Here is a 12079-nt window from a genome sequence, read left to right on the forward strand (position 1 = left end):
TCTTCAGTCACTAACTTTTTAAATTCAGAAAATCCTTCCTCAGAATCAGTTGTTGAAAATATTGCCTTCAGTGCCTCAGAAATAGTAACCATAAATGAGCACACTTATGGTGCTGGTTTTGGGCATTGCATTTCTGCTGTCCCTGCCCTGCTAATAGCAACCTTGAATTGATTTTCCACCTTTTACCTCACCTCCAAAACAAGAGGGCGAGGAACAGGCAGTGGTGACACATGCTCTCAAATTTCAGTTGCTCATGCCTACATGACTCTTCCCCAGCGAAGTGAAAAATCAAAATCATCAGCAGTGCACTATCTCTTCTTTCTGGTACAGTGAATGAAACCACTGCAGCAGAGAGATCAAAAGCAGCCCTTTACCAGCGTCAAATCTAAAGGTTACTAATATTTTTTAAACTCTGTGAGAGATTCTATATGCACATCTTTCTTTGCCAGCAGCTAGAGAGGAAATACAGACTGCTTTTTCACATGTACTGATTTTACAGTGGAAGATGCTCAGTATCACTTGACCCAGATAGCAGCTATAAGCTAATTAAAAAGATGCTGCACTGAGATTTGTCATCCGTGTGGTTTCCTTGTCAATTAGTCCTGCAATGGCTCTGACAAGACTGTGAGGTCATATAGGCAAGTGTTGGTTGCTATAGTTACTAGTTGTTTGTTTGCTCAGCAGTACATAGCCATAGACAACGCTGGGCCATAGACATGAATGGGAAACAAATGAATGAAACAAATATTTTTGTTTAATTTTGGATCCTTTTCATTTATTTCAGAGGTCCATGAATTAAAACTATATGGACTCATTCATAGTGTTTTACTCATTTGTTTCAACTGAATGCATATCCCTACAACTGACCACATCACACTCAGCCAAGCTTTGAAGAGTGAATTACTATAACTTAGGAATAGCATTCTTATGTACAACAAATGTATGTTGAGCTGAAGTGTAGGATTTAAGAAAATGTATAAAATATGAACTTTATTAAATATACAGCTTAACAATATATATGAGGAGAAAAAGACCCTCTTGTGGAACAGAAAAACTGAGTCCCAGCTTTTTTTTTACTGATCTCATTAACGGTAGAAACTTCTTGAGGCAGCATTCAGCACAATGTATGCTGGGTTTGAGCCCATTCCTTCCCTGCTGGGGCTTCGTTCCCTCCCTCTCTCCAATACATATAAGTTGTATATTTATTAAAGTATAGGCTTAATATGCATACTATCCCTCAATGGAAGCTTCCTTTTAGTATACTACTTTCATAGTTTATGTGCCCTTAGATCTGACAACACTTTCAGAGCCTTATCCTGAATGGTTCCTTTTGTGTTGGCTTTTAAAAAGAAGTTACCTATGGCAATATGTGGAACAAGATTTAGTGACTCTTACTTTTGAAGATCTCCCAATGGCCTCTGTCCAAGGGACTTTAACAGTGGCTCAGGTCGGGCTGCTACCTTTGGTGATGTTTTAGGACTAGTATCAGAGTCTCCACTTTCCTCATCTCCCATGGCTTTGATATAACTCCCACTCCTCATTCTCCTGCAGGGGATCTCCTCATCTTTATTGCCAGCAGGATACCCTCCCCATTCGTCTTGAGGCACCTAGTGCATTGTGGGAAATACAAAACACACATACATCTTTATATGCATTATGTATATATTGCAAGATATTTTGCTGAGATTTTCAATGATATACTATACAAAATATATTATAAAAACAGAAACATTTGCTGTTTGACTCTGAAGGCAGATGGGGCAATGTCCATGGATTAGGATTTACTAACTTTGAATAGATCACCACTAATAATATTATAATGAAATCTAAGATTCTACTATGATGGAGTGCTAATAACAGTCTGTGACATAATGTAAGGGTATGAAATACATGTAATCCAGATCATGAAATTGGTTTTACAGCTTGCAAAAATGTCTTTTACAATAATTACTAGCCCCTGAAATTCCCATCTGTAGGGTTTGCAGCTGCTAATTGTGAATAATTACCATAATTACCTACTTGGATATAGCAATGAGTGCTGATATTTATAATTTCTGAAAAGCCTTCTTCCTACTCTAGATGAACTGTAAAACCATATATCTGCAAATTTTATTCTCAAGACTACTGAACTGCATATTGTATTACCATATAAATTTTCCTTCAGATATATAGATTGTCAAAAAGATCCAGCATTCCGTGATCTGTTGCTAATGCAGTTATAATGGCTAACATGAAAAAAAAAGTTTTGTTTAAATTGCTGTTTTAATATGCAGACATGGTATTTCATCTGCACATCATTGAAAATCTCTCATTAAATGACTTTCTGATTTTTAAATATAAATGCAGCAGCCAGAAGAATCATAACATGGCAAGATGCAGAATTGTTTTCATGAATGCCCTCGGCCTCATGTGTTCATTCATGTTTTAGAAAACTAGCAAACTCATGTGTTGTTTTGGTGTAGTAAACAAGTATCAATTGCGAAGTACTATGTGGAAAAAGGTCTACGTGCCATTTAAAGGGCAAGATTCTGATTTGCTAATATATTTATCCTAAATATGCCTGAAAAGTTATTCTCTGGTATGAAATTATTATTCTACTTTGGCTTCCAAATTCACTGTATCTCATTTTAGTTTCCCAACTACTTAACTTCCAACAGAAACATTCAGTATGTTTGTGGATAAGAACAAAAGCAGGTGCTATGGCTTAAAATACAAAATATGATTACGTAGATCTAGTGAAGAATTTGAGTAGCCACATTAGTTTGGAAGAAAACTGGATTCTTAATAAACTGTACTACCTTTTATTAGAACGACATACAAAGCATTGAATCATATAATTGAGGTCACATTTTTTAATTATTTTTATGTTAGTGTAATAAAATGTATCAAGATCTACTAACAATCCAGATATGTGTATATGCAATTATAATTTTTTTTAGCATCAATGAGAATTATTATTTGGTTGGAATAGTTTCAGGTATCTATTATGTTCACTAGGGACAATTAGCTATGGCATCATATAAATATTTCTGCTTATATTCTGGTTTATCCAAACATCTAAATGTTTAACACATTAAAAATACATTTATGACAAGAAAATTGTATATTATTTACAATTATTACTGTATTTTGGCTTTTCAATTGACAAACTTAAAATAAAAATGAATAAGATGCTAGTTGCAGAACAAAGTAAGAACTGTAGCCTATAACTGTTAGTTGGCAGTACATATAGATTATGATTACTCATATTGGTCTCTATTCTGTAAATTGTGCAAATTATCTATTGATGGGGTAATATTTGTGGGACAGATTGATGAGTCTCCTAAGCTGTACTGAATATCTTTTTTTGCAGAATGACAAAACACATCTCAAGATGAAAAACGTCAGATATATTTTATCATTTATGTGGTTTCTGGTTTTTGCAGAGCATATGAATGAGGTGCCATGCTCTGCAAAAAAAATCAGTGTTGACATATTATTCATTTGATGCTGTAATTGCTAACTCACATCTGTTTATTACTAGTGTGACCAATCCTATAGTTGTCACTAGATGGCCCTAGTTCCCTTACCATCCTGACTAGTAAGAGCATGGGATTTTCCATTCTCTTTCAGTCTCTCTACTGAGCTGACTGGACTGGCTGAGGGTGGTCATTTTGAGTTAGAGGTTGAGGCGTAAGTAGCTGTTTTTGTTTGGTCCCTGCTAAGCAGGGCCTACTAATCCAGTTTTGTATTTTTCTTGCGTTTAGAGGAGATCTCTTCTCAGTACACTCCCTGTCTGAGAGAGTCTGCCTCCCTTGTTACAGAGAGTTAAGGTTTTTTGTAGATTTTGGTCCAGGTTTGATACACTTTCTTATTCTGGGGAATACCCTGTACCTTGGCAAAGGAGCAACCCCTTCTAATCCTGAAGACCTGTGAGCAACCCCCTCTACCCCATAGAGGACGCAAGACCAGTGACAGCACTACCCAGAATGAGCCTTTCTGGACCGAGACTTTTGGATTTCTCACCTTTTTATTGGTATGGAGGTTTTTGTCCCACCCCTCTGCACAACCTGGTGAAGGAGATAGAGAGCTGTAAGCTGAACTAGAATATTTGGCCTCTCTCTGAGAGATCCTTCAAGGTTGTACCATCAAGCCTTGGGAAACTCCCAATCAGATTTCCACCCCAAAGGGATTGAGACACAAGTTGTGGGTGTCAGACTGAACTTTGGACATAGGTAGGATCTTTTCATGGCATGTGACTTCCCCATAGGATTCCCCCTCTACTGGCCTGTTGCACGATGAGTAGGCAGTTGCAAGCTCCCAGGAGCTGGAGACATGGACACCAGCACCCCAGCAAAGATACCGAGTAAATAGTTCAACTGTACAGTTTCAGTTGTTAAATGTTTGTGGGACAGTGATTGACCTTTTGGAAATGATCAGTAAATATGATCTGAAACCCAGTCTGGGTCCAGCCTGTCTATCCTTCAGGAGAACGCCACACCAGAAAGACACACACACCATAGAAGAGACTCTCCATCACCTAGGCCACAGAGGTTTTCCTCTCCCCCCACAGAACAAACTCACTCCCTGGGAAATTCAGGAAGGAGGGAAATGATGGCAAGAGCAGCCCCGACTTATAAATATGTTTATGGCCCCAGGGGAACCATCAACACCCCAGCAAAGGGTTACACTGGGAAAACCAACAGTGCTCTAGCAGGAAGCAAAAAATACCATCAAGAGGATTATGTGTTTCCGTGTGTTTTTAAGCAAGTTATAAACACTTACTATAGCCAGGAAAGGAGGACATGGGCTCCTATACACCAGTATCCAGAGACTAAAAAGACTAACCTTGTTTCCCTCAAAGCTTTCAGCTGTGCTTATAGTACTACTGTTACAATTCAGCATACAAAAAAATGAGCATCACAACACAAAGAAATGCCTTGAATAACTGCCAAACTAGAATGGCTCTAATTTTCCCATTGATGTGCATTTTTTTCTATGATGTCCAATCAGTAGTTATGTATTGGGTTAGCATTCATCATACTTTGTCAAGTATTTGCTGTAATCTTTGACTGAGGTAGAATATACATACTAAGCAATCAAAGAAAAGGAGTTATAGAATCTTACAAACAATGTCAGAGATAAGAACATTTAGACCATGAAGATACAACTTCAACTTGAAAAAAGGTTTCCTATCAACATTTGTCTTAATTCCCTTGCATTATTACACATATATTTTATTTTTAAGCTTTAGGAAACTAACACCATATCATAACTGCTATGCTCTGAGTAGCCAAATGTACTCTGCCAGTTCATAAATATCTCATAATGCAGAGGGGTGCTTGGAGTCTCTGTTAAACATCCTCCCTATCTGAATATGTAGAAATAAGAGTTAACAATCAAGCTGTAGGTGATATCTACAACACTTTGTTCAGGCCAAAAATCGAGGAGGCCAGCAAACAGCATACAACCGGTGCAAGCAAGGGGTCAGGTTCAGGCAGCGATACAGGGAGGTCCAAGTCCAAGCTGAAGTCAGAATCCAGGTAAGCAAGCCAAAGACAGACAGGACAGAAGAGATTATAATGGATAGATAGTGGGACAAGCAAACAGAGGAACAAGAGATATAATAGCTATGCGGGCAAGGGAGGAACAAGAACAAGGCATGGAAAAGATACAAGCAAGGAAGGGAGAGAACAACTAACAAGATGCAAGCAGAAGTGAGACACAGAGTAGCAACAAGTACTGAGGAGAGATCACTCAGAGGACCTGTTGCCAAGGCATCTGGAGGGTGTCTGAAGCATCCATAAGTGGAAGAAGTTGGCTGCCAAAGATTATGTAACTCTTGGCTCTTGAGATTGGCAGTGGGTCAAGGTACAGAAACTGCCAATGGCATTGGTATTTAAGGATGACTTCCATAAACCAAATAGAAGAAGAGGACCCCATGGCTTGGTTGACATGGTTATTATGACAGGTCTCTGCCCAGGGAAATAGTGAGGCCCAATTGTCGTAAATCTGGTTCACATATGAGAGTAGAAAGGATTTGAGGGATTGATTCAGGCTCTCAGCCTGTCCATTCATCTGTGGATGGTATACAGAGGAAAAGTCTAAAACGATCCCAATTTTTTTACATAGGTTTCTCCAATAATGTGCGGTGCATTGGACCCCACAGTCCGAGAGGATATGGTAGGAAAGACAATGCAGACAGAAATCATATGCTACCACTGCAAATCAGGCTTACCCTTCAAAATCCAGGAGCAGCAGGAGGGCGAGAAAGAGGATTGTACCCTTTGGGGTGAGGAGGAATCCCGGCCCTATCTATTTGCTACCTGGGAACTTTTGCCTGCCTTCTGTCGCCTCCATGGGTGAGGAAAGACTCCGCCCCGCTCCTGTTGCGCCACTGACGTCATCGAGGGGAGGGACCGGTAAGTTCAAAACCAGGCTCCCCTGCGACGCGCAGGTCAGACGAGAAAGAGAATTGTACCCTTTTGGGTGAGGAGGAATCCCGGCCCTATCTATTTGCTACCTGGGAACTTTTGCCTGCCTTCTGTCGCCTCCGTGGGTGAGGAGAGACTCCGCCCCTGCTCCTGTTGTGCCGCTGATGTCATCGAGGGGAGGGACCGGTAAATTCAAAACCAGGCTCCCCTGTGGCGTGCTGGCATTGCCGGCGCGCGGCTTTGTTTGGATTTAAGGACCTTTTACTTGGATGGTAATTAAGATTTAACTTTTTATTTTGATCGTGCTCCAACTTGAAAGACATTTAACTTGGGAAATTAGACAGAGTTTAACACATGGAGGAAGAATACAGAGATTCTTATTTTCCATGCCTCATACTAAGACCCGAGTGAGGGAGGTTATGTCCTCATCTCCCAAACTCAGTTCAACCCAACCTCAGATATCTTCTTTCTTTGTGACAGCATCAAATATGCCACCAGGGGAAATGGCCGCAGTAGGAACGGTTCAAGAGCGAGACCCTGCACTACAGGCCAAAGCCATCTCTTTGAGCCCCAGAGCTCCCAATACCCCATCTCCACCAATTGTTTCAAAAGATATGTTTGGAGAATCTCTGTTTGAAGAGAAATATCCTGTTTTCAATACTGAAATAAATGTAGAATTGGGAATGGGGAACCAAGCAGCAGGGGGTGGTAGGGAGGATGGGCCCAAAATGAATGTTATTACCAGATAGGACTACTGGGCTGTGATTAAATCCCTTGAAACTGCTATATTAAAGTTGACTAATATTAATAAGGATTCCCAACAGAAAGCTTTAGAGTTAGAAAAATCTGTTTCTCATCATAATGACAAACTGGATGCTCATGATGAAAGATTGGGAAAAATTGAATCTCTTCAAAAAAACACAGTTAAGATGGAGATGTTAAATGTGAGGAAAATGGAATTTATGGAGAATAGTTTAAAATATTCCAATTTAAGAATAATACATTTTCCATATTTAAAAATTATGCCTCTAGGGAAATGTTCAAGGATTACCTATTATATATTTTGAAAATGCCAAGCCAGTCAATTCTGGCTTTGGCTAAAATTTATTATATAATGCAAAGATATACAACCAGAGCAGCCCATGAATGTTTCAGATGTCCTAGAAATAACTATTGAAACAGAGATAACAACAAGGGCAACCTTATTTGTTTCATTTATTTTTCCATCAGAAAGAGATACAATGTTATGTTTATTTCTCCGAAATAGAGTACAAAAATTCCATGGACAGCAAATTTGGATGTATCCAGACCTAGCAAGGGTGACGCAATTAAGAAGACAGGAATTTCTTAAGTTAAAATCTGAAACCCTTGCTAGGGGGGCTAAATTCTTTTTACGCTATCCATGTAAATGTGAAATGTGGTACAAAGAACAAAAATATGTTTTTATGAGATATCTGCTTTACGGGCATTCCTGGATAGCCACCCCCCAAATGCAGCAAATGGTTGAGAGCAATAATGAGATTTTTGATGCTTCTCTGATTTACTTTGAATAATAAGAGTGTTATATACTCTCTTAAATACCTTGAATCGCTCTAATTCATTGTTAATGTCTTTCAATTTTCTTTGAAAAATAATACTGATATATGAATTCTTAGAGGACTTTTTGTAACAGTGAAAATTGAGTAATATTGTTAATGTTACGTTATAATCATATTTCAGTATATACATAATAACGTTGTTGTTATAATTTTTGAAAATTAAAAATTAAAAAAAAAAAAATCCAAGAGCAGCACGAAGCAGCAGCGATGTCACGGTCGTGCGACGCTGGCTGACCCTCGTGGCACCTTGGCTCTGTCCCCCTCGGCACGTCGGCATGCCTCCCGACAGTCCCCACAGTACCGCGGGAAATGGGGCTATATGTACCCAGCCTTCAGGCACAAACTTTGCCTCGGCTACAGGCTTGCTTATGCTGGTGCTGTCTATGCTGGATTTGCCTTTCTCGTGACCTGGATTGTCTTGGATTACTCTTGCCTGCTGCCTGCCTTTGACCTGGACTGGACTTTGGATTTCTCTTGTTTTCTGCCTGCCTGTGAACCGGATTGTCTTGGATTCCTCTTGCCTGCTGCCTGCCTTTTGACCCAGAATGGACTTTGGATTTCTATTGCTTGCTGCCTGCCTTTGACCCAGACAGGATTTAGATTTCTCTTGCTTGCTGCCTGCCAGTGACCCGGATTGTCTCGGACCCTGCTGCCTCCAGTCTGCCTCCATTTGTACTAGGATTCGGTGGAGACGTCAGCTCTGACTTCACTCTGGCTGGATCTGCATCCCTCCCTTTCTTGCTGGTATCCGACCTTGGCTTGGGCTCAGGTAAGCCTGTCTTTCTATCACTGGGTCCACATAAACATAAACATAACAGATAGCCGAGGCCATGGACCTGGTAGATTTGACAGCCTTGCAGGCCATTCCAGGACTAGCTACACGAGTTCAACAGCAGCAGGAAGTCCTGGATCAAGTAACAGGAATCTTAGAAAGGCTAGCTGTTCGGATGGATGATTTGGTGATAGAAGCCCCTCTGGTACTTTCAACTCCCTCACCGCCCAGTTCTGTGCGTTGGTTACCTCCTCCTCCCCTGCTTCAATGGAGATCCAAATCTCTGCCATGGGTTCATAAATCAATGCAAAATGCACTTCTCATTACAAGCTCCACTATTTCCCTCTGATAAAACCAAGGTTATCTTCATTCTCTCCCTCTTAGAAGGGCCGGCATTGGCATGGGCTTCCCCTCTTTGGGAGAGAGACAACTCACTACTGAATAGTCTGGGTCACTTCCTCAAGGATTTTCATTTGGTGTTCAATGAACCAGGCGGCCGGACTCTGTACCCTCAGAATTGCTTTAAATCCACCAGGGATCCCAGTCTGTGGGCGAATACCCTGTCCAGTTCCACACCCTGGCAGCTGAAATACATTAGAGAGAGGAGAGTCTTATTGACATTTTCCATCAAAGTCTTTCAGACTCCATAAAGGATGAATTGGCTGCTAGAGATCTACTGGACTCCCTTGATGATCTTATCTGCTTAGCCATTCGCTTAGACCTTCGAGAGAGGATCGCTGCTTGCCATCTGCTCTAATTGGCACCATCATTTCAGCGTCCCCTCATTCCTTCCAGACCACAAGAGTTATCTATCTCTGTAGAGGAACCCATGCAGATTGACAGATTCAGGATTTCTTCTGAGGAATGACAAACATGACAGCAGCAAAACTTATGTCTCTACTGCACAGGCACCAGTCATTATGCTAAGTACTGCCTTCAAAAGCTGGGAAACTCTCGGACCTAGGATTGGTGAGAGAGGCCTCCCTGGATTGCGCGATTTCCTCTCCTCAGATTTTGGTTCCTATGACTGTGTCCACCTGCAAAGGACCTATTCACCTGCAGGCCTTCCTGGATACCAGAGCAGCTGGGAATTTCGAGGAATGATTAATCCATTACTACCAGATTCCTACAGAACCACTCAAAACCGCTCTTACCATTTTCTCAGTTTCCAGGCAACCTCTACTGGACAGGATCTTGCACATCACCGGACCGGTTACCATGACCATGGGAATCCTGCATCAAGAAGCCATCCGCTTTTATGTTTTAACATCATCAGTAAATCAAATCATATTAGGCTTTCCATGGTTAAGATTACACCAATCTCAAATAGACTGGGATTACCTGCAGCTGGCAAAGTGGAGTTCCAAATGTCATTGCAGCTGTTTGTACTCCATAAAACCCCGTCCTTGCAAAATCCTTGTTATGGAACCCACTCTGTCTGGATTGTCGAGTCAATATACTGATTTCGCGGATGTATTCAGCAAGCAACAAGCAGAGATGCTCCCAACACAGCGCGACTATGATTGCAGCATTGAATTGCTTCCCAGGAAAATTCCTGCTCGAGGCAGAGTTTACATACTGAATCAGAAACACAGGTCATAAACCACTATATTCAAGAAAACCTGGATCGGGGTTTTATCAGGCCCTCTTCTCCAGCAGGGGCTGGGTCCTTTTTTGTCAACAAAAAAAGAAGGCTCTCTACGCCCCTGCATAGATTATTGTGGTTTGAATGCCATCACTCGGAAAAATCATTAACCTATTCCTCTCATTACCGAGTTCTTTGACAGACTCAAAGGAGCACAGATTTTTACAAAGTTAGACCTGCAAGGTGCCTATAAACTCGAGTGGATTCGAGAAGGGGACAAGTGGAAAACGGCCTTTAATACTCATGATGGACATTACAAATATCTAGTAATGCCTTTTGACTTATGTAATGCACCAGATGTTTTTCAGGCCATGGTTAATGATATTTTTCGGGACCCTCTTTATTCACATGTTATTGTGTTTTTAGATGACATCCTCATCTTTTCTAAGTCCTTGGACCAACACCTTCTTCACATACGACAAGTCCTTCAACAACTCTGAGAGAATAAGCTATTAGCCAAATTGGAAAAATGTATGTTTCATAAGCAAGAACTTTCCTTTCTGGGCTACATTATTTCTCAGATGGGAATACAAATGGATCCAGAGAAGATCAAAGCAATCCTGGACTGGCCTCAACCAATAGGCCTCAAAGCCTAACAGCGATTCTTGGGATTTTCAAATTATTATCGACAATTTATCTCTAGCTACTCAACTTTAGTGGTACCCCTCACCGCCATGACCAAGAAAGGGGCCGACGTTCGTAACTGGGGCCCAGAGGCCATCCAAGCCTTTCAATAGCTAAAAGAGGAATTTATTAAAAATCCCTGTCTATGACAGCCAGACCCAACTAAACCTTTTATTTTAAAGGTAGATGCCTCCGCCCTTGGGCTTGGCGCAATCTTTCTACAACAATTGGAGGAAGGGAACCTTGCTACTTGTCTTTTGAAAGCTCTGTTAGAGCTAGGAGTTAGCAATCTGTATATCTGTTAAGAAAGCTGGGCGTAGATGGGAGGAGCAATCTGAATGAATGGCTCTTAAGAAGGAGGAGTCAGCTATCTTGTAGTGACTCCGATTCTGATATATTCTGCTATGCTGGTAGTTAGCAATCTGTTATGAATCTGAGATAGTAGTAGTGAATCCCTGGGCCGGTGGCAGATGACCACGCCCCCGGGAGGATATCCCGAGAGGGACCTCCGGCTAGGCTTGAGTATGGAGACAGACAGACATTAGTCCTTTTATTAAACAGGTTTATGGAAACCACCAGAGGTGGCAGGAGTGAGCTGATATGCCAGGCAGGGCTGTAGTCCCTCAGGCAATGGAACCGTGATCCAGGATGGCTGAGTTGTTGAGAAACTGTCGAAAGTGAGTAGGTAGAGTAGACAAGGTTCATGAACAGAACTAGATGACAAAACTTACATAAGGTCTCAAGGAAGCTCAGGAGCTGGAAAGGTTTAGGCCCTTGAGGAACGAGTACCTAGTTCCAGGGAAAGCTCTGAGAAAGCAATGGTAATTCACAATTGTTTGTAACAGCGATAGCTTCCAAGCAGTAGAGAATCTTCAGAGTGTCCAGGAACATGGGCCCTCAAGGAGCGAGTACCAATTCCTATCTGTAATCTGAAAGTAAAGAAAAGAGCGAGGCCCCCGAGGAGCGGGTACCTCTGGTAAGTCCGAGGAGGCAGAGTAGCTTGGAGGAAACGTAACCGAATCTGTAT

General features: G+C 41.3%; 1 protein-coding gene across 1 annotated transcript in view; it reads right to left on the bottom strand.

Moving 5' to 3' along the window:
* DLGAP2 (DLG associated protein 2) overlaps nt 1-12079 on the bottom strand; it is a 511962-nt gene that overhangs the window by 468504 nt on the left and 31379 nt on the right. Inside the window, exon 2 of the mRNA XM_029595762.1 lies at nt 1396-1607. Within this exon, the coding sequence (XP_029451622.1) occupies nt 1396-1607 (212 nt within the window). The remainder of the gene's footprint in view (nt 1-1395; nt 1608-12079) is intronic.

Source organism: Rhinatrema bivittatum, chromosome 3 (assembly GCF_901001135.1).
Source record: "Rhinatrema bivittatum chromosome 3, aRhiBiv1.1, whole genome shotgun sequence".
Taxonomy (NCBI): domain Eukaryota; kingdom Metazoa; phylum Chordata; class Amphibia; order Gymnophiona; family Rhinatrematidae; genus Rhinatrema; species Rhinatrema bivittatum.